This window comes from Danio rerio, chromosome 11 (assembly GCF_049306965.1).
Source record: "Danio rerio strain Tuebingen ecotype United States chromosome 11, GRCz12tu, whole genome shotgun sequence".
NCBI lineage: Eukaryota > Metazoa > Chordata > Actinopteri > Cypriniformes > Danionidae > Danio > Danio rerio.
The window spans coordinates 43,945,167-43,969,408 of record NC_133186.1 but is presented as its reverse complement, the minus strand read 5'-3'; the positions used below and the strand labels follow the sequence as shown (position 1 = coordinate 43,969,408).

The window sequence follows — 24,242 nt, the reverse complement described above, 5'->3', positions numbered from 1 at the left end:
TATTTACTTGTTTATTTTATTTTTGGGCTTTTGCTTTACATGTTTCTGGAACTGTTCTTCGCCAAACTCCGCCGAACAACATGGCGAGCTACTGGGCAAATGAAATGCAGCCATATGTAGCTCTGGCTACATAATTCGCGCTCCCCAGAAACGTATACGGGGGTACATTTTCACAATGAGCCTGTGTTGTTAATCTGCCAATGGGGTAATCAAAATAACTTTGCTTTCACTTTGAAATAAAATTAAATTTGCTCACACCGTTGGTGGATTATTTTGCTGGTTTTAAGGAAAAACCTACTTAATTTTGACAATATTTCTGAAAACTAAACAATATTTCGACTCATATACAAAAGGCTTTTTGATTCAAGAATTTTTAGATATTTGGACAAGAATCTTGACAAGAACTAGAGAAACACATTTTTTCAGTGTGAGTAAGTAAGTAGTTAGTGAGTTAGTCATTAGTAAAAGTGATCGAAGAGCTGTCATGTTCCAAAAGAGAAAGTGTTATTCTTAAGTCAATAATATTAATTAATTAAATCATTCATTCATTCATTTTCAGCTTATCTTTCATCACCTTTAATGAAGGGGTGGTCCAGAATGTAATTTTAAGGCTTGGTTGTGTTTAAAAGATGCAAAGCAATGTGTGCTCATGTTTCACTTAAAGGAAATCATGTTATTTTTTTCATAAATCTTACTTAGATTATATACAGCTACTCTGCTAACTCAAGGCGTTACACGACGTCTTTCACATATATTCAGAATATGCATATGTATGTAATATGAATCATAGCATAACATGCATAGAGAGACGATGCACGTGCTGGTGAAGAGTGTGTGTGTTTACAGAAGTCTGACTGATAAATATGAATTTGTAGCTAAATCATTAGCGGTGCCAAAGAGCATTTCCCATTGTCTAAATATTTGCTACAGCATACCGTTAAGGCTACACACTGTACATGATCAATTTTAACAAATAAAAACACTTGCTTCTGCTTGTAGGAGCTGCTCCTTCTTTAAGATGTTTTTAACCGAATCCAGCACTGAACTAGGAGAGATTCTGGAAGTTGTTTTGTCAAATAATGCTTGCTATGTATTTTATAGTTTTCTGGAACATAATTAATATTGAACTGTAAGCACTTCTGTCTTTGTGTTGTGTCATTTGGAAGCCCAAATACAGAAACAGAAGTAGCTCTGTGGAAACAAGCAGCGTTTGGACGCATTTTAGCTCCCTCTGCTGTAACATAACATTACAGCGCCTCTGGCCACGCCCCTTAGCTGCGCAGTATGTGTGCGAGGTAAAAGTACGTTTGTGATCTCACTGGCCTGGAAGTTTTTTTTTAGTTCCCAAAATTCGTTCACTGTAGGCTTTGCTAAGCTAATTCTGTAAAAACCAAGGTCTCCCTTTGCATTGAACTTTGAGAAAGTTACATTCAGAGATGCTGTTTATGTTCACACAGCTACATTACACATCAACTAGTTATATATATGATATCGTAGTGGACCACCCCTTTAATGCTAACTGACCCAGCCAAGGCTTGAACCAACAACTTTCTTGCGATCCTAAAGATAATTTCAATACCTTTTCAAAACCTTCTCAGAATATTTTAAGACCTCATCGCCACTTCAATTACTAATCAGTATCACACCTTTAACTTGCATTTTCCCATTTAGCCGTCTGTTTCGCTCTTTCTGCCATGTTTGTCGCAAATTACGTGACATCACCCAGACGGAGGAGCTTGCCTGGACACGGCCCGACCTGAACCAATCACATGGATTGAGCATGTTTTTTTTTTTGGAGTCAAACTATTTGGACAGCGCTTGAAGAAAATTTAAGACCTCGTAAAAACGCTATTAAGACTTTTAATGGCCTTAATTTTCTCATAATTGATTTATCAACTTTTAATACATTTTTAGACCCCTTAAAAAGTTTTACGACCCTTTTCAAGACCCCGCGGACACCCTATTAAGTAAAACTATTTACAATTATTTTTGGTATTTGAAATGACATAATAATAGCTGAAACTAATGCTAAAATAACAGCCATCTTGAAACCCTGTAAAAAAATTGTAAGGAAGACAATTAATTATTTGGGGGAGCTGCATATGAAAGAAAGTCTGCTGAACTAATCAGTCTATCAAAAAGATGGATGGACTCTAAATTACACAGAATTTTTCCCACCATTTCCCCTACATGTGACCTGTGTAAGTCTGCTGAAGGCTCCCTGACCCACCTCTTTTGGACGTGCATAAAACTTTATAATTTCTGGTGTGACATATTTAAATGGTTTTCCGATATGTTTGGTTTTACCTTGACACCCGAGCCAGAAATTGCTATATTTGGGTACTCTAGTTCTTTGCTGGATCCTAAAACTGTGGATCCTAAAACTGTGGAAATCAGATTCTGTTCCTCAATTTAAGACATGGTTAACTTATCTCACTCAAATATTGCACATGGAAAGAGTCCGATATGGAGTTATTGATAATCTTGCTAAGTTTTATAATATATGGCAACCACTTCTTGATCATCTGGACCAATATAATGCGGATTCTGAATAGCAGTATAATGCTTAATATGCTCACTACCCCTATTGACTGTCTTTTTGTATTTTTATAGAAACCGTTTATATGCCCTAATTGTTTTTTTAATAATAACTTTTTTTGTTATTTTTTATTTTCTTTTATCTATTTTTCTTTATTTTAATTATTTTAATTATTATTACCATTATTTCTTTGTATTATCATGCTTATTCCTTGTATTTTTATTATTGTTGTGTTGTTTGGTAATTATTAATAATGTAAAACTAATAAAAACACTTGTTAAAAAAAGATGGATGGACATCTTTAATCTTAACTGATTGGATGTTTCAAACTAATTTGGGCTTTACATAAAAACAGAAAGCCGTTGAATGGCGGAAGCTGTTGTTCTTTGATTTAGTGGTCATTAGTAGAAGAGAGTGGTTCATTAATCCACATGAACGTACGGTTCACCGATACACACTGCACTTTCTTCAAAAATAAATAAATAACTTCAAAAGAGTTTCCTCGGGAAAGCAGAACGTCTTCATTAGTACAAATGAATATGCATGCTAGTGTGCTTGCGTTAGCATGTCGAACAGATACAGCTAACCCAGTCTCTTTGTGAACACGTTTCTCAGTCTACTTTTTTTGTGAAATGTAAATTACATTTCTTCAGATGTGTTTCGTTGTACATTTCATATTCCAAATCCACTAGAGGGCGCTGTCTACACTTTTAAGAATCTGAAATGCATTACTTAGAGCAGGGGTTCCCAAACTTTTCAGCCCACGACCCCCAAAATGACAATGCCAGTGACTCGTGACCCCCAATATTCTCTGAGGTGGTGGTTATAAATACAGAAACCTTGTATGCAATGACGCACAAACACAAACACACCAATAGACCCAAGTCTATTCTTTGTTTTTTTATGTAAAGTTTTGTTAAGTTTCGTATTGAATTTAAAATATTACTTCTCACCTATAAAGCTCTAAATAATCTAGCTCCTGTTTATCTAACCAACCTTCTGTCTCGCTACAAACCAACTCGCTCTTTAAGATCTCAAAATTCAGGGCTTCTGGTAGTACCTAGAATAGCAAAATCAAGTAAAGGAGGTCGAGCCTTCTCTTTCATGGCTCCTACACTCTGGAATAGCCTTCCTGATAACGTCCGAGGCTCAGACACACTCTCCCAGTTCAAAACTAGATTAAAGACCTATCTGTTTAGTAAAGCATACACTCAATGCATCACCTAACCGGTTCCACACAGGCTTCTGCATCTTGCTTATATACACGATGAACAGCAGCTACGCTAATTATTCTCTTTATTCTCTATTTTCACCTGGGGATACTCATCCCGAGGTCCTCAGATTATGCAGAGTCACTGATTGGATCCAAGACCAGCGACGAGATGATCCCAAGGATTCCATATCCGGGACCAGGCCATATCCTGAGCTGCTGCTGCGCTGATGGTCATGGGGAGTGGAGATCATGAGACTGATCCAGCGACGCTCCAGGGACAGACGAGTCTTCGCTGAGGCCATCTTCCTGCCTAAACCACGGCGAATGAAGCTCTGCACAAGACTTTTGGCCAGCGGAGAAATTAAAATGGTCGTGCCCAACTGAGTCTGGTTCTCTCAAGGTTTTTTTTTTCTTCACTACCATCAGGTGAAGTTTTTTTTCCCTCTCCGCTGTCGCCACTGCCTCGCATGGTTCAGGATTGGTAGAGCTACGCATCGATGAATTTGCTCTTCAGTGTTTGAACTCTCAGTAATGCTTAAATCACACTGAACTGAGCTAAACTGAACTGAACTGAACTTAAACACTAAAACCTGAACCACACTGTTCCAGTTACTATGACCATTTATGTGAAGCTGCTTTGACATAATCTACATTGTAAAAGCGCTATACAAATAAAGCTGAATTGAATTGAATTGAATTGAATGTATGTCAGTGGTGTAAATGGGCTAGAAAGTTTAACCTGGCGTTACAAAATCTGCTGCATCTGACAGTATTGCTGTGTCTTTAGTATAATGTAATTACCCGAGAAGTCGCAATCCAATAGAACTAATAATTATAAGCTACTATAGTAACTATATAGTTTATAGTAACTATAGACGACTATTTTTTTTTCTCTCTTCAGTAGGTTATTGATAAAATACAGTAAGTCTAAAGGTTTAATAAAAATTATTTGATTTTTGAAAATCACCAGGCGACCCCCCTTCATTGTCCCGAGACCCATTGTCTCCCGACCCCCACTTTGAGAACCTCTGACTTAGAGTACAATTTGTTGTATACAAGTTAATACACAGACAGTTTTTTATTTGCATATGCGTCTGGCACAGCAATACACAAAGAAAAGCTGATGTGCACACAGATACATGTATATATGTACAGCACATGTGTGTAAATTAACATGCGTGTTTGCATTCGGGCGCTGCATTTAAGCAGGGCTGTTTGTCTGGTTCTGGCCCGTTGGTTCAGTTGTATGGTAGATGCTGGCGGAGCTGTATTTATTCTAAATGGATAAATAAAACAGAGCTTCCCACTCTCATGTCTTCCCACTCCTCGCACCCCATCGCTGAAGCCCACGCCTAACGCTCAGCTCATGACGGAGCACATTACCAACCGCCAGCCTCACCTCATTTACACAGTTTATTTAAGAAACATCAAGTGTCAGGCAACTTTCCTTGTTTAGAGGAGAGGAAAATGCTCTAATGTGGATGCACACAGCACTGCAGGGAGGAACATCTGAGATGAACTCACTGATCTACAGTTACTGGCAGGACACTAATCTCTCAAATTGGAAATCTCAGATGCAAGGGTCAAAATTAACACTTGTTATGAGTAAAATAAGAGTAAAATCATTTGTTTTTTATTACATGTTTTTCATGCCCCTGCACATAGGGAATATTCTTTGATAAATCCACCAAAACTGGCTTAGTCCCTTTAATTATCTGGGGTCGCCACAGCAGCATGAACCGCCAACTTATCCAGCACAATTTATGCAATGGATACCCATCCAGCCGCAACCCAGTACTATAAAACACCCATACAATCCTGCATTCACACTCATACACTACGGCAAATTTTAGATCACCCAATTCCCCTATAGTGCATGTGTTTAAACTGTGGGGGAAACCGCAGCACCCGGAGGAAACCCATAACAACATGGGGAGAACATGCAAACTCCACACAGAAACGTCTTTTAAATTTAATTTATATACTTAAAATGTATTTTTTTATTTTATTTGATATATTTATGAAGTAAATACGAAAGTTAAAACACACACGTAGGCACAAATACACTCACCGGCCATTTTATTAGGTACACCTGTCCAACTGTTTGTTAATGCAAATTTCTAATCAGCCACTCACATGGCAGCAACTCGATGCATTTAGGCATGTAGACATGATCAAGACGATCTGCTGCAATTCAAACCGAGCATCAGAATAGGGAAGAAAGGTGATTTTCTTGGCAAACTTTGAGCTCATTAGTACCAATTGAGCATTGTGTCAACGCCACAGCCTACCTGAGTATTGTTGTTGACCATGTCCATCCCTTTATGACCACAGTGTACTCATCTTCTGATGGCTATCACGCCATGTCATGAAGCGAGAATCATCTCAGACTGGTGTCTTGAACATGACGATGAGTTCACTGCACTCAAATGGCCTCCACAGTCACCAGTTCACAATCCAATAGAGCAACTTTGGGATGTGGTGGAACGGGAGATTCACATCATGGATGTGCAGCCGAAAAATTTGCAGCAACTGTGTAATGTTATCATGTCAATATGGAGCAAAATCTCCGAGGAATATTTCTTGTTGAATCTATGCCACGAAGGATTAAGGCAGTTCTGAAGGCAAAAGGGGGTCCAACCCTCTACTAGTACGGTGTACCTAATAAAGTGGCCGGTGAGTGTACTTTAGCAATGAAGGTAAAACACATTCTTCTGTGATTATGCCATAAATGTAATATAATATTGTATGTATATATATATATACATAACTAAGCATATGCTACAATAAAAAAAAATTAAAATTAAATTATATATATTTTGTTACATTTTAGTAGAAGAAAATTACACATGTATGTGCAGAATTTATGTGAGAATACTGTACATTTATATGTCAGAATAAAGTGCTCATTGTCATATATTACAGTGTGCTGTTCGCTGTATCATTTAAGGTCATGTAAGCTTCTATATTGTCAAAGCAGGATAATCCTACTGATTATAGTGCTTCATCGAGCTCAAGCTGATAAATCTCACTCGTTTAAAACGCTGTAAAAGATGCAACCCTTCCAAGATCCAACTAGAAGTAATACCCAGTCTGCAACTGTGATTTCCGGCATATAAGTAAATGCAAATGACAGTTTAGAGCCCTTCCCGGATCCCAAGATCAACACAGCTGGCTTTGTGCTGAGTGTTTATGACAAGTTCAACACAAACTCCCACGCAAGACATGGAAGAGGAACGCCATTTCCAACAATGCCCTGGGTCAGCTGCCATAGAAATGTGCATTCACCTTTTGACATGAACTCTGCATTTAAAGAAAACTTGAGGAAAGTTCATGCAAAAAAAGAACAAATGAACTTATTAAACTGACAACTAGAGCTCACATTTTCTGAGGGGAAGCATCTGTGAAAACCACTGCCACGGCACTACTGTGTCATAAACAGTTAAGCCTGGTTTATACTTCTGCATCAAGTGACCGTCGTGACCCACGGCGCATGCAACTCGCGTAGCTGTGCATTTATACTTCTGCGCGCTGTCTCTGTTGGTCTGCATTAACACTTCCGAAACGCTAGTTGGGAGTGAGGTGTTAATGTTCCTCTGTGTCGAGCTTCTTCTCTGCTGTTTTGCTTTTCCGGAACACTTCCTGGATGTACAAGTGGCTCAAACTCGCTCATTTTGAGGCAGGAACCGGCGGACGTGCAACAACTTTAACTATGAGGTAAACACAAAACAAAACTTCACGGGACTCCACACTTGTAAACAATCGCTCCATTGGGCTCACGTCCTGCTCGCGCCCTTCGCGCGGCTCTCGGTCCCGCCCAGACTCGTCAGCGATACCAAGCTGACCAATCACGGAGCTTGCACAACGCGTCGTTACAATTTTTGAGAGGTGCACGTCAGCGATGCCGACGGCCACGGCGAAGGGCTATGCGTCAGACGCAGAAGTATAAATCAGCCTTTATAATGCCATGTCCATGATTTAGTTACTAGGGTGTTGCTAGGATATTCTAGATGTTTAATGTCATTCATATCTGTAGCATTTAAAATATCAAGATAAAACCCACAGCATCATGAACTGAAAAATTTTAATTCACTTGATAACTAATGCCGAGTTCAGACTGCGTGATTTTAGCCCCGATTTTGACTCGCCGACAGGTTTGGAGAAATCGACGACAAATGTGTGAAATCACAAATCGGTGCTCGAGCACGTGAGTGACAATCACACAGTATGATCTATCAAAGACGCGATCTGAGAGAATTGTCGATGAGTCGCTGATGCCTGCGAGATATTTGGCGTGCTGAATATCTGGAGCTGTCTGCGATTCAAATCATGCCGTGTGAAATGTGTTCTGACTGAAAATAACATCGGCGATCACCTACAGCCAATGAGAGAGCAGCATTCACTTGTGTGTGTGTGTGTACATGCAGGCCAGCGGGAGGCTGGGAGAGAAGTTAAAAGCGCTCTTTTTCGGTTTATTTTTGGACCCAGGAAATGGAGGAAAAACTAGTGGAGGTCTGACAGGAGCACCCATGTCTGTTTGAAAGTTAAAAAGAAAGTTGGGGAGAAATTGCTAATTCCCTTCAAACCCAGGTGAGCAAACGTGTACATTTTCCACCTCATTAAAGGCTTCTTTCTCGTTATGTAGTTAATAACAAAAGATATACTACGTGTTTTTGGCTGTGAGACGTAGTTTGGGTGAAGTTGTCAGCGATTCTTCCTATTGTAAAGTCATGCAATGTTAAAGCTATGGAACAAAATCAATGCCAAAAGTCTTGAATTAAAAAGCTTGTTGAATATCACAAACTGAAAAAAATAATACACCATATTAACAAGTTCTTGCATTTTAATGACTTGAATTCCAGGGTTTGTATTTTTAGGTCCTGAAATTTAACATATCTGTTTATTTAAGCTGTGAATATTTCAACGAAAAAATATTTCAAACACGTTTTCATACTTAAAAATTCAATAATTCATATTCAATTTTCAGATTTCACTTACAAAATATTCAATACCCTTTAAAAATACATTATGGAAGCCTCTATGGATATATTATATATGGTGATATATGGTGGTATTCAACAAGCTTTTTAATTCAAGACTTTTGGCATTGATTTTGTTCCATATAAAGCCTTTGTCGTTGATCAATCTTACAGTGTAAACAAAGCAGCGACGAAACGCTAGCCCAGATAGTCATGCAGTGTGAAAACATCTGTGACACAACTACTTTAAAAATCATGCAGTCTGAACTCAGCATAAGATTAAAACATCCAACCCAAGGTGATTCTGAAAACCTACCCCTATATACATTTCTGGAGAGCGCCAAATACGTCAAAGGAGATTGACGTTTCGCGAATCCACCAGAGGCCGCTGTGTATGCTTTTTGAGATCTCAAATTTCTCTCGCGTGTGCCATTCTAGCCTGCTGTTCTTGCATAAATCCACCAGAGGCTGCTGTCGACTGACTGACTGACCAATTAACCGACTGAATCTGGAAATCTGGAACCTGATTAACAGTAAATTGACTTTCCTACACCACACTTAAATTTTTATGCTATTTTTTGACATTATTATGGTTCTTTTTAGTATTTTTCTTATCAGCTATGTACATTAGAGCTTTATGTTACATCTTATGTTGATAAATAATGTTTGCATTTGAAACTTTTTGGGCCGTTTCCACTGAGTGGTGTGGTACGGTTTGGTTTGGTACACTTCTATGGCCGTTTCCACTGTCAAATGGCCCATTTCCACTGAGTGGTACAGTACAGGTCGGTACGGGTCACCTTTATCAGGCTTGCGTATCCACTACTAAACGGGTACTAAACAATGCTAAACAATGGTTCTCTTTTGGTGAGTGTGGTGTACGACAGAAAGTTTCAGTTGACGGCATTTTCGCTCAAGAAAATATCTACAGTAAAGCTGTCTGGGTCGTTTACATATCATGTAACAAGCACTTCTCACAAAACAGATGCTTTATACAGATAAATACTTGCGTGTAAATGTTTATTACTAACTTTTCTACGTAAATTATTTGATTATAACTGCAGATCAATACGAAATAGCCTACTGTAACGTCTGCAATTATATAAAATAAATATAGAAATGCAACATATATGAACACATACAGCCCCCTATATTACCAATTATAGAATAACTACACACAGCATACATTTAGTCCTTATTTACGTTCAAACAACACGAAATATAGCCCACAGTCAGTGCAAATCTCTCATCTGTGTCTGTAATCTTCAGCAGCACATGTAGCCTCTATTTAAGAATAATTCCGTCATTCCCAGTTCATAATAGTCCAAAAGGCGATGATGATAGTTAAACATGGCAGTTTGTTCACGTTTGCTGAAAAAATAATTTGCTTCTCACGTACGTTCAGTTTGATCACGTATGCCAGTTTCTGACAGGATCAGATTTTTAAAAGCACATCAATAATCAAGTGCACGTTATTACAATGAGCTCAAGAAGTTTGTTAGTTCAGATGTAGACGTGCGGCGAGCACAAGCAAGAAAGAGAAAGCACTCGCGCTTTAGACTAGCTCAAAAAAAAACTACAGGGCACAGTAAAATCTGCTCTTCTTCTTGGCTTTTGTGGCAGTTCATCAAGACATTTGTACATTCTGACACCCACTTTATTTTGTACATCAATCAGGCAGTGAAGATCAAAAGATCTGATGAATTTATTTTATTCATACCAGGGTCCCAGTGTAAGCGAAGTGGGGATCAGGCTTTTGCTGTTGTCGCCCCAAAACTCTAGAACGGGCTTCCGCCCCACATCAGACACGCTCCAACTCTATCCGTTTTTAAAAAGCATCTGAAACTCCATCTCTGTTCTTTAGTATTTGAGCCTTTTTAATGTTGAGGGGTTTGCCTTTTGTTTTAATTGTTATGTATGTGATGTAGATTTTATTTTTAGTATTGATTGTGTTCAGCACTTTGGGCAACGTTGTGTTGTAAAAAATGTGCTATATAAATAAACTAACTAACTACTTAAGATCAGAGGTTTTTTAAAGAAAACAAACCTTAAACGTGGAGATTTGTGATGGTATAACGTTCACCAGATGCACTTGAACTGAGGTACAGAAAATTAAATGTCCTTCTGCATATAACCAATTGAAATATACAGCCATGCAACACATATTTTGTGGTCCATGGTAGAGGTCTGCATTCCCGCGGGCGCCGACCAGATTTCTACGGCGCGGGTATAAATTTCCGAATAAATCACGGGAGCGGTCGGTAACGGGTTTAATTTGGGACGGGAGCGGGCTGTCTAGCAATATCGCTCCCGACTCCCGAGTGAGCACGCGTATGTATTTGTGTAAATGAAATAGCGCGATGATGTGTTTAGCTTGTTTGTTGCAGTATGTGTTTGTGTGTGTGTGTGTGTGTGTGTGTGTGTGTATGTATGCGCACGTGCGAATGAGAGATGTGTGTATGTGTGTATGTGTGTGTGTGTGTGTGTGTGTGTGTGTGTGCGCGCGAATGAGAAATAGAGAGCTTTGCCTCATTGCCTGTGTTTGTGCTTGGTGCTTATGAGTGTGTGTTAAGAGGGCGCGCGCGCGCGAATGAGAGAGAAAGCTTTGTCTGTGTGTGTGTGCTTGGTGCTGTGCGTATGTGTGTTTATACAGACAGCTTGTTATAGGCTGTCTGGACTGTATAACTGGGTGATTTTTCGGTTTTGTTCTCCCCCGCTCTTTAGCGGGATCGGGCGCGGCGGATAGAAAACGGGGCGGGTCGGGCAGTGGGACATCAAGTGCTTAATATAAGCGGGAGCGGTCGCGTTCCGGCTAAAACCTGGCGGGTGCGGGCGGGAGCGGGATTCAAAATTTAGTCCCGCGCAGATCTCTAGTCCATGGTCACATGCTGCTATTATCGCCAATAATATTACATAATTGCCATGAGATTATTATGGTGTTAGATACACTGTACCATTAGCATTAAATTTGATAACCAAATTGGACACACAAAGTAAACAAAAAGAGCATATTTGCCACATGGTACCGTGGCGCTCTTTCATTTCCTAGGGTGGGCTGTGTGCTTATTTTGGCGCACTCACTTTCCTGCAGCGTAGACCTCTGCCGTGTCGAACAGATTGATCCCGTTCTCGTACGCCAGAGTCATCAGCTGCTCTGCCATCTGTCAGAAGAGGAGGATCCAGCATTCAAGGTGTTGCAGTCTATTCAATAATTAAACACTCCATTCTGCATTGTGTTACTGTGTACGGCATCGTTAATATGTTTAGGGACTTGTACGGTACGAGCTGGCTATTAAACTATATCGCATGCATTTATATGTGAAGGGTGTGTGATGCTTATTGTCCATGATAACATCCTCACTGTTGTTATGGACCGACATTATCAAGTAGATAACGAGCTTTGCATGTCTTGAAGGTCCAAATGCACTGACTGTGTGATGATGAAGCCGATTAAAATGATCTCACAATGCAAGTTACAGTAGCAGGAAATCTGTTTGTTAAATTTGCGAAGTTATGACATAGTACTAAGCAATAAAAGTAACATGGTTTAAATAAAATAGACATCAAGAGCGTTTAGTCAGTGTTTAGACTCATTATACCTCATCCGTGATCTGTCCTCCAAACGTCACCCAAGTTCCTGTAAAGAGATCTACAATCAGTCAGTGTTTCACAGCAGATAAAGCAGCTCTAAATGATTATCAGTGATCCAGCGCTGACACTGAAGAGTAAAGCCTTAAGATGAAGCTGCAGATAACATGGATAATCTGTAATGCCCTGCTGAAGAGAACTGAACAATTGCTTTCAGAGGTCTGACACTGATGACATCTGCTCGCTCGAGAGAGAAAATAAAGGAAACTACAAAAGCTGGATTTGTTGGTTGCAGGTTTTGCTTATCTACTTTGCAACAGGCCTTGATAAAGAAGCCCAAAACTCACCTAATCCAAGACATGAGACTCTCAGGCCAGACTTCCCCAGGTTTCTGGAAAAAAAAGGAAATAAAGTCAATGATTAATTAGCTTTTCTCATCACTTTGTTCGATCTATTAGTCAGTGTTAGATCACTGCTGTCTCCTTTGGATAGAATACAAGGGTGCACTGCATGTATGCTTAATGGAGTTAATGAGCATAGTATAAGTCACAGACACAGCCATATCACCCTGCAGCCCGAGACCGATTACTCACTGAAGCTAAGCCTGGTCAGCTCCTGGATGGGAGACCACATGGGAAAACTAGGTTGCTGTTGGAAGTGGTGTTAATGAGGCGCTCGACCTGTAGTCTGTGTGGGTCCTAACACCTCAGTATAGTGAAGGGGACACTATACTGTCAGTGAGCACCGTCTTTCTGATGAGACGTTAAACTGAGGTCCTGACTCTCTGTGGTCATTAAAAATCCAATGGCACTTCTCATGAAGAGTTGGAGTGTAAAGCCGCATTTCCACTGCACACGACAAACGACAAGTGGCAGACCGGATGTCATTCATCTCCAATGGAGAGCAGTCCGGGAGCTGCGTTGAGTTCCGATCATCTCCGTATGCGGAAAATTCGGATCCGAATTGAGCTGCGGATCCGTTAAAATATTTGAACTTCTGCGACTAGACCGTATGCGACCTGCCGACCGGATATGATGTATTCCAGTGTTGCCCAAGTAGGTCCGTGCGCGCGAGATGAGAAATAGGAGTTTATTTGGTTCTTTTTTAAATTATAAAAAGTCTATATTAAAGAAAAACTTTTCTGTTCATAAATGTAAGTAAGAAAGTAATAAAAATATATATATTTTAATGTTGTCTCCACATTCCCTCCAATATTTTAGCGGTCTATGAGTTTCTAGTATTCATTCATCCATTAAACTATGTAAACGCACAGAGAATAAAGGCTATTGCTTTTGCGGACACCGTTGAGAATCACCTTCTCCCCCGTGGTGCACGACAATACTGAAAATACTGTGCGGCTGCCACAAGGGGGCGTATTCCGACAGTCATGTCCAAATGTTGTGTGCAGTGGAAAGGCGGCTTAACCCTGGTGTTCTGGCCCTTGCCCATCATAGCCGCCCAACCCTTCCTCATGATTGAGAAGCACTTTGGGTGTATTTGGGGCCATACATGAAAAATGCGCTATGTAAATAAATATTACATTATATTGCGAGTTAAATAAGCATAGTATCATGATCAAAAAAATTATATTTATATGATAATATTAGTTACAATAAAATGACCGATGTTAAATTATTTAAAATGAATTAAAAATTAAAATTAAATATCTCAATTAAACATAAATGAAGAATTTTCGCCAAAATTTTGTTTTAATATTAAATGTAATAATATAAAATGCATTGCGATGGGCATAGCGACAGGTTAGAAATTGCAGTATTAATTAGAAACGATATTATTCATTTTAAATAACTGATTTTTAAATTATAAATATACAATTAAATGAAAAATGCTTTCCAAAAAAAAAAAAACATACACAATTGAAGGCAAAATTATTTGCACATTTTTAAAAACACAATATTTTAATATTAGTGTTTTTTTCCAGACAAAAGTCTTATTTCTTGTAGTTTGGCTGGAATAAAAGCAACTTTATTTTATTATAATCATTACTTTTTTTTAAAGTCAGTATTATTAGTCCCTCTAAATTTTTATGTTTTTAATAATTGGCTAGTTAAGCCAAACTGCACTTTAAGCAGAAAACGAATATTTACAAAACAGTTGTAAAATATTATGTACTGTACTATCATCATAGAAATTAGTTATTAGAATGATTATATTAAAAAATGTGTTCTCTCCGTTAAACAATGCTTTTACCAAATAATTTATATTACACAGGCGCAATATTAATTTAACCTTCAACAATTACATTTTGACAATTGAAATTAAATGAATAATGTTAAATACAGATCTAACCTAATGCAATACTTCACTCAACACTTTACTCAGATTTCACCAAGTCAAGTTTAAGACTTTTACAGACACTTTTAAAAGCAGCATGAATAACATTTCACACATACTGTATACAGGTTTAAATATGTCCCCTCTCTCTTTAAAAAGTTCTTAAACACATATTTTAAATAATATAAATACATGGAAAAACTTTAACCAAATGTTACTGTGAGGAAGATAATTAAATCATGTTGTTAAATATAATTAATAATCAAAACTTTGTTAAATCTGTTGATTGGATGAGTGTTGAGGATAGATTTCATGCTTTACATGGACAAAAGAAAATTAAGACCTGTTTAAAATTATTTAATGACCTACAACACACTATTTCAGCAAATTTAAGACTTTTTCAAGGCCTGAAATATGTTTTGTTTTCTGAAGATTTAAGACCCTGCATTACTGTGCTATATATTCATAATTAAAGCAGGGGTCTCCACGCTCAGTCCTGGAGGTGCATGTGTCCAGGAGAGTTAGCTCCCCTTCAACCCTAATCAAACACACCTGAACCAGCTAATCAAGCTTGTACTTGATATATTTACTAGATCTTGTGTTGAAGCAAGTTGGAGCAAAACTCCAGGACACAGGCCCTCCAGGATAGATGCAATAAAGCATCACACCATAATTTAGCAGCAGACAAACAATACTGGAATCAATCCAAATCAAGTCTCCTGTCTATATACTGTAAGCTATAGACAGCAAGGCAGCTCACTATAGGATTTGAGTCTTGATCAGAGAAGCATTGAGGTTTCTCGGTGACCACAGCCTGGGCCCTATACAAGCCCCCGGGGAGCATATGGAGTTTGTATGCCAGCCTACTGACTGATGCATCATGGGGAAAATGAGACTCAACAGAGCCTGAGGGCAGATTTCTCACCCCAGGGGCTTCTGGGAGTGAGGAAGAATATGGAGCTTACACTATAGAGACAGCAGATATAATGAAGAGCACCAGAGTCACACACACACACACACACACACACACACACACACACACACACACACACACACACACACACACACACACACACACACACACACACACACACACACACACACACACACACACACACACACACACACACACACACACACACACATGGGGAGCTTTTCAACTTCTGCAGTGTCTCAGAGGACAGAGGTGCCGCAGGTTTGGACACAACTTTCTTGTGTTCACTTTTTAAGACTTTGTTGTTTTAGTTTGACTTCAATTTTAGATTGCACTGCCAAGAAAACTGCTGTAAAATAAGATCAGTGTAGTGTTAAAAGCCAAACAGATGATATAATGACAATTTGTAAAGGTTCATTCCTTCATTCATTCATTCATTTATTTCCTTTTTGGCTTAGTCCCTTTATTCATCTGGGGTCACCACAGCGGAATGAACCGCCAACTTATCCAGCACGTTTTATGCAGCGGATGCCCTTTAAGCTGCAACCCATCTTGAGGAAACATCCATACACTTTCATACACAACGGACAATTTAGATTTCCCAATTCACCTGTAACGCATGTGTTTGGACTTTGGGGGACACCGGAGCACCCGGAGGAAAACCACGCAAACGCAGGGAGAACATGCAAACTTCACACAGAAACGCCTTTGGAAAGGTTTACATGCATTAATACCGCTCTGTAGGTCTATTGGAGACATTCATAAATATTCCTAGCAAATAAAATAAATGTTGAAGACATACTTGTAACATAAACGCACTAAATCGCACTTTAGCAGTGTTTATTTGAGAGCGCACAAGAACATGCGCTTGAGCAGTGTATATTCGAGGGGCGTGCAAGAAATTTTGTGCATGAGCAGAAGTAATCGGCTCATGCACAATATACACACACACACACACACACACACACACACACACACACACACACACACACACACACACACACACATATATATATATATATATATAAAAACATCAAAGTATAAATGTATGCATATATATATTCAAAAAATATAAAATGTGTCAAATATAAATTCTTATAGTTTGAACACTGCAAAATCCATGCCGAATTGTGTGATATTATTTTTAAAAAAACATGACATCTTATTTAATCCCACACAGGAACATGTTCTGCTTTCATAACTTGAATTATTGGGTCAATCATCATGCAGAGAGAATGCTTTCTTTTTTGGAAATAAGTGACCAAGTCATTATTAAAAGTACAATCCTAATACTGCTGCGTATGATTATTTTTGCATATACAGTATAAAGCCCAGCCCTAGTATCTGGCGTCTGTACCCGAGCATGTACATGAATAAAGTGGTGTGTAACTGGGATTAGAGATGATATAACAAGCTGTCTGTGTGAGTAGGAGTACAAGGCTTGTATGTGCATGTTTCTAGAGAGTAGGGTTGGTGTGTGTGTGTGTGTTTGTGTGGGGGTGTCCTTGTTGGATTAGAAACATGTAGGTGTCCGGTGCATTGAAAGAGAGACCGCAGTGGGTCACAGTGAGCCACAAGCTGCATTGGATCCAAAAAGTAACCCGCAGCCCGGACGTTTCTTTTCATGATTTCCTATTCAAAAAGACATCTGCTGAGATTTTTTTTTTTTTTAACAGCGGATCAGCACAAAAGTTCAAAAAGACATGAGCGGTCCAATTTTTTTTCCTTCAGACATGAGGGAATCTTGAAGATAACAAGCTAATGTCTTCATCTGCAGTGGATAATTTACTATGAGAAAAGAGATGAGTGTCTGCTCAAAACTGGTTTTATGATTGTGGGAAAATATATATCACTTTATTTTTTCATCAATATTTGTAATAATATTATTATTATTGTTGCTACTTATTTATTATTATTATTACTAAATTATTATATTTTTCTTTTTTATATTTATTCATTTATTTGGCTATTTTCTGTTAATGTCTGTATATTGTAAATATATACTTATAAGTAGGGACAGACGGCATCTGCAGACGTTTTTAGCTATTTCTGCTGAGAATTTTAGTAAACAAATCTGTGGATTTCTGTGGAATTATTTTGGAACTATCATAACTAAAACTTTAATATGTGAAAAAATAATATCTTTTTAAACTTTTATTTAATGCTTAAAATGCAAATCCAATTAGATTCACTTTATTTGGTAAACAAAGCAAGTCTCTCATGTAATATCTCTACTAAAAGATAGTATATACTATATTTATTCATGACACTCTGTACTTATTCTAGTTATATTTCTTTAATTTGTATTTAATTTGTGTGTTCTTTAATGTGTTTAATTTCTTGTTTTAATCTTTGCTTTGAATTTTATTCGACATTCTGGGTGACTTAATAGTGTTCAACGCAATCATTTTTTTAAAAGCAGAGTATAAAAACCAATGATTTTAACCAATGATATTAATAAGAACCAATTTGTGCATTAAATTATAGTAATCACAAATGAGAAAACATATACATTTTGCTATGTGTGATGGTGAATTGCACTTATAGGAAGCTTTAAACATTAATAATGAAATAAAACTATGTGAATTTAAAGCTGTGTTCTCCATCCCCACAGGTTATGCCCACTTCTGTGGCATTTTTCTAATAAATAATAAAAAATTAAAAATTTTAAATTAAACAAATGAATAAATAATACAAAATTAAATTTATCATTTTAATTTACAATTAAATTTAACAAAATAATAAATAAAACAAAAATAAATAAATAAATAAATAATAAAATAAATAAATAAAAACAAACTAACAAAAAATAAAATAAGAAAATAAAAAGAAAAAGAAATAAAATCAAATAATACATAATAAATCAAACAAACAAAAGTAAAAAATAATTAAACAAAATAATTTAAATAAATAAATAAAAACAAACTAACAAGTAAATAGAATATAATAAAAAATAAAATAAATAATTAAATGAAAATAAATAAAATAAATTTTATAAATAAAACAATTAAAATAAATAAATAAATAAATAAATACGATAAACTGTGACGAGAAATAACTGTTGCTGAAACAAGCTCATGACACTTTTAAGACTTGCAATGAGTTTCTGAGCTACAATATTTACTGTACATTTGTGATATGTAAATCTATGTCAGTGACACATAATAACAGTGCTTATGTTTTGTCAATGTAGAGTACCGTTCAATACTGATCCTAATGGAAAAGGCTCAAGCAGAATATGTTGCTATGGTTACCTGATCAGACGAGCACGACTTCAGCTTAAGAGCATCTATTTGGTGAAAACATCTATTTTGACTGGCTTGTAATCTAGCTTTTGTGTCAAAAATTCATTTATATATGCAAATATGCACTTTCAAAGAACCCCAAAACTTTAATTTCCTCCCAAAATACCTATGATTCGCACTTGGTGAGGTGTTGCAGCCCACACACTCAGTGTGCTTTTGCATGATAGCCATTCAATAATACACCGGTCGGTGTGATTGAGTTGAAACATGAATACAGTCATGTGACAAAGACCTATCTCATCTCTGGCTGCCAAAAAGGAGTTGGTTATTCTCATTATGCACTTCAATTGGCACCCAGAAGGAAAGAGCCAATATGCCACAAAGGCTGTTTATGCTTCATTCATTGGTTGTGCTCTTGCTGATCATGTGAATAAGATCTGAGATATGGAGACGGTTTTCATGGTTGGATGTTTGCGACATCAAACAAACTATACCTAACATGATTAGTACAGAATAAACCAGAACTCCACTGCTGTCTACAGCAACAAATGAATGACTGAAGTTGTGTAAAAGCCCACTCAAACCAAGTACAATAATTATACAAATAACTATATTTGCATCTACATTGATGACTGATAAAAATCAGTGTAACTTCTCAGCGTGTTACAAGCAGAGACGTATAAAGTAGACCCAGACTTAGGGTGCTTTCACACCTGCCTTATTTAGTTCGATTGAATCACACTAGAGTTCGTTTTCCCTCTTGGTGCGGTTCGTTTGGGCAGGTGAGAATGCAGCAATCGTACTCGAGTGCGCACCAAAAGCGGACCAAATAAGCGTACCGAGACCTGCTTGAAGAGGTGGTCTCTGTACGCTTTCAAACGAACCCTGGAGCGGTTTGTTTGTGGTGAGAATATGATCCGTACAAAAACAGGTCCAACCGCAAAAAGTACTGTGCCTTTCGGACTAATTCAGCTGCCGTAGGCGGATGCGATGTGCATTATGGGATATGGAGGAAAAATATTTGTTGACAGCGCTTTACCAACAGAGAGAGAGAGAGAGGGAAAAACATTACCTGATGGATCATTGGTAATATTTCCGCAAGATGACCATGTCGCAGTTTAGCTAAATTAATTGACGCCCCCTCCTAAAGAGACGAGTGATGCATTAAAACCCTATTTTCCAGCAGCGGCCGCGCTTCATTCTCCTAATGTATAGTTTGTCTAAAGCAGGGATCCAATCAGCCAGCGCAGTCGTCCCTCCAGAGTAAAAGGTTTTGTTTACCTGCGGGAGTTCATTGGCATTTTCCCGCATGTGAATTCTGACCAATCAATAAGCAGTTTAGGAAATATGTTTAACAACATCTGGCCAATGAGAGATGTGGATTTTGTCAGATGACTGCATTTTGGTTCATTTCAACTGGTTCGGACCAAAGTTAGCAGTGTGGTGTGAAAACGACCCAAAGACGGCAGAAGAGGCAACAATGTATCATTTATTGCGCTTGGAAAGCACCCTTAAGTAAAAGTACAAGTGCTCTATCAAAAAAGTGACTTGAGTAGAAGTTGAAGTGCTCTTTAAGCACCATACTTAAGTGGAAGTACTGAAGTATTCAACATTTTTTGTACTGCAAGTAGTTTAATCTAAAAGTACTACTCAACTACTGAAAGTAAAAGTACAAGTATTGTGTAATGTAGGTATTAAAGAAAGCAGTCAAAAGACATCCTATTGTTTTGTTTATTTTAAATATCTTTTTTTGGGGCTCGTGATTAAGCAGAACGAAAAGAAACATGGCTCACGATACTGTTTTTCTCTCGCGCTTGAACCACAGATCTGACAGATTATAACAGCTTTAACACACACCTTTCAATGTTGTGTGTCACAAAAACACTCTGTAATCTACTCAAAACGCTATTGAAACCCATTATCGGATCGCAAATTACCAGTTGTAAACGCTGTAAATGGAAGTTCTAAGCATTCTACCGGAAGACGCTGGTCACTGTGGCGCCCTCCATGCAGCAGCCAAGAAAAAGGTCTATAACTGTAATGAGTAGGGGTGTGGATCTACACTGGTCTCACGGTTTGGTTCGGTTACGATTATCATGCCATCGGTTCAATTTGATATCTCGGTGCATTGAAGATGCTTTCCAGACATAATTACATTTTTTCTTCACAACCATAATTTTTTTCTATTAAAATCGATAAATATATTAGTGATGGGAAGTTCGGATAATTTTACTGACTCGGATCTTTGAGTCTCGTTCATTAGGATGAACGAATCTTTTTTCGAGTTATTTCGTTCATTTGGTTCAATTTGCCAAAATACTATTAAAATGTTACGAATTGCTTCCAAACACATCTACACATCTGCCCAAAAGGTTGATTGCACGACAAATAAGTCATAAGTAGAATATAAGAAGGAGAAAATATTAACTCAATGTTTACCTGCTCTTTTGTCTATGAAGGCATTTTTGTCTCTTTGCTCAGCTCACCTCTTCATGTCTTCAAATGTCAGGGGTTCATTCACGTTACACTGACAGTCACATATAATCTTAATCAATGCACAGTCTAAGCCGATAGGAGCCATGATTGTTTGTTCATCACGTGACAGAATGACTCAAACCCGAGGACTCGAGAGGTGAGCGGATCAATTCTTTTTCCGCGGATGAACGCATCACTCCCTGAGAGGACTCGTAGTTCCCGAGTCATACTGAAGATTCGTTCAAAATGAACGAATCGTTCATGAACGACCCATCACTAAAATATATTTGTATTTATATATTATTTGTAATACAATTTTGTTCTTTAATACAGCAGTCAGACACATGAACTGTACCTTTAATTTGACCTGTTTAAAGAAAACACTCGTTCTGAATGTATCAAACAAAACTCCAACACATGCACAGAAGACAGCATGAGCAGTTTTAGCAAATAAACTAATGTAAATATATTCCTGCTAGCTTTTTGAGTGCTGACAGGCGAGGTCTCTATGATTGTTTTGTCTTCACCTGCTCAACATAAAAGGGCTGCGCTTGGCTTTAGAAATGAAAGCGCTGTTCACCAATGGCGGGAAGAACAGTTGCAGTCTGTATGCGCATAATATCACAGGTAATCGACACAGTGGAGAAAACTCGCACCTCAGGCACGCTTGTGTCTTGATCCATAAGTATCGAATTAACAGCCAAGAGGAGAGGAAAAGTTACCTCACAAACACAGCAGCGGGTCACATGTCCAAAGTAAGAGAGAGAGGGGGGGGGGGGGGAAGCATTTCTCCATAGTAGTGAAATAGCGGCTCGTGTGCTGTGCCACCTTCATTGTAGTAAGAGCGTTATTTACTCGCCCTCGCCTCCTTCGCCATAGTATTCTACTGCGACATCGCGCATAGGAGATAAATAACGTCAGTACGCAATAACCGGTTATTAACTATTACTAAACCGATATCAATAATTGTGATCCCCCCTAGTAACGAGTAACAATGCAGAACATAAAAAACTATTAGGGCCTGCTCACGCTATGCCATCCGTACTGTGCCCAGGCCCGTGTTCCGGATCGTTTGAGAAGTGTGAGTGCGCTGAATCGGGCTCAAGCACGGTTCGCTTGGCCGGCCCTGAGCGCTTGGGCTTTGGTGCGGTACGCTTGTGTGTGACTGCAAAACGCACCAAAGCCCGAAACTGAAAGCGAGACGTGACTTTTACGGGACTGTTTCATATGGATTTATTAATCATTCTTACTGTTCAGTGAACGCAAACTGCCGTAGTTTATTAAAGACGAGAACCCCTCACTGCACGACAGCTGCACGCCTTCAGCAAACCTCCTCATTCCTGCAGCACGAGGGCTTTATGATTGTTTATGAGCGCCAAAAGTGGCGGATCTGTTCGGTGAAATATCTGACTGCGTGTTCACCACATCCCTAAGGACTGTTTGGCGAAATATTTGACTGCATGTAGCTGCATATCAAACCACTGAAATGATTTAACTAGAGAAATCTCTACTGTGCTGCTGAGTGAGAGAGCGCTTCTCACTGAACAGTGCAGCATCGATGACGTAAGCGTGCCCAGGCCCGATTGTGGTGTGAGTGCGGGCCGTTGGGGGAGACGGGAGGGGGGACAAGCATGCTTTGGCCAGGTTCGAGGCAACTGTACCTAGAGTGAGAAGGGCCTACAACTAAGTAGTAAACTAAAATATGCACTGAAGTAAAAGTGGAAGCACAAGAAAAAAAAACATTACTCTAGTAGAGTACAGATACAGCCTTTTAGTACTTAAGTACAGTAGTGAAGTAGTTCTACTTTGTTACCATACATCTCTGAGTATAGTACAGCATATGTGGTCTGAACACTGCTGTTGTTCACATTCAGAATGATTTTTATCTTTATGGTTATCTTTATAGCTGGTGTGAATGGACTTAAACAGGGTCAAAGCAGTCGAATGAATAAGCCAATAAGAGTCTTAGACTGAAGTTACAAGTGAATCGAAAGACAATCTGGTGCTTTCAGGGCCAGTAAACTCTTGGGCCACAGCTACTGTGTTACTGTTGTCGGCGTTGTGTTGTGTTGAATATTTCACAGGCTGGGGTTGAATACTGCATGATGGACAGCGGCCCAGTCACAACTGGACCCAGGTGCAGCGCTGGAGATTGGGTTTGCCAGGAGTCACCAAAGATCAAGCCAGAGGTGAATAAAAGTCAGCTGTGTCTTTTAGCAGGGTTAATGATATGCAGAGAACACGAGCAGTTGGCTTTGTTTACGAAGCAAAGGAAGTTCAACTTTTGAGTTCAGATGACTTTGACGTATATAGGGTTATGACTGTCACCACCTGCTTCAGTGAGCGACTGAACTCGAAGGATCAGGACGTCTCCGTTTAAAAGTAGAACATGATTTGTCAAAATCCTTTTGGCAGTAGTGAAGGAATCGTTCAGGCAAAAATGTCAATTTTGTCATCTTGTACTCGACCTCACATCTGTCAAGATCGCAGATTGTCTGAGAAATTGCACATGAATGACATTAAAACACACCAATGTTTGAAAGAAGAATATGCACTAAAGCAAAAGTATCATATCATATCATATTATATCATATTTTGTGTTGATTCTTAAGACTTTGGTGGTTAAAAGAAATAGTTCATCCCAAGTTTTAAACTTACTTATTATTTACCATCCCTCAAGTGGTTATAAATGTGTGTCCTTCTTCTGTTGAACACTAAAGAAGATATTTTGAATTAAGCTAAAAACTGGATAACACTGACATCCATTATATGAAACACAAATACTACGGAGGCCAATGGTTACAGTTTTTCAGCTTTCTCTAAATAAGAAGAAAATTTATAATAATAAAAAAAGAAAGAAAGAAAGAAAGAAAGAAAGCAAAGAGAGAAAGAAAAAAAGAAATAAAGAAAGAAAGAAAGTAAAGAAAGAAAGTAAAAAAAGAACGAAAGACAGAAAGAAAGAAAGATATAAAAA

General features: G+C 38.3%; 2 protein-coding genes across 14 annotated transcripts in view; one reads left to right on the top strand and one right to left on the bottom strand.

The window, feature by feature from the left end:
* Window positions 1-24,242, bottom strand: part of kcnab2a (potassium voltage-gated channel subfamily A regulatory beta subunit 2a) — a 226,320-nt gene that overhangs the window by 53,711 nt on the left and 148,367 nt on the right. For all 13 annotated transcript variants that reach the window (XR_012387358.1, XR_012387359.1, XR_012387357.1 and 10 more), the window contains 3 exons: window positions 12,667-12,710; window positions 12,331-12,368; window positions 11,813-11,892 (listed from right to left, as the gene is read on the bottom strand). Coding sequence is in view for 7 of the 13 variants with exons in the window: in XM_009306291.5 (XP_009304566.1) it covers window positions 11,813-11,892; window positions 12,331-12,368; window positions 12,667-12,710 (162 nt within the window). In the remaining 6 variants the exon portion in view is untranslated. The remainder of the gene's footprint in view (window positions 1-11,812; window positions 11,893-12,330; window positions 12,369-12,666; window positions 12,711-24,242) is intronic.
* flnba (filamin B a) overlaps window positions 1-24,242 on the top strand; it is a 750,037-nt gene that overhangs the window by 653,605 nt on the left and 72,190 nt on the right. The window lies entirely within an intron of this gene.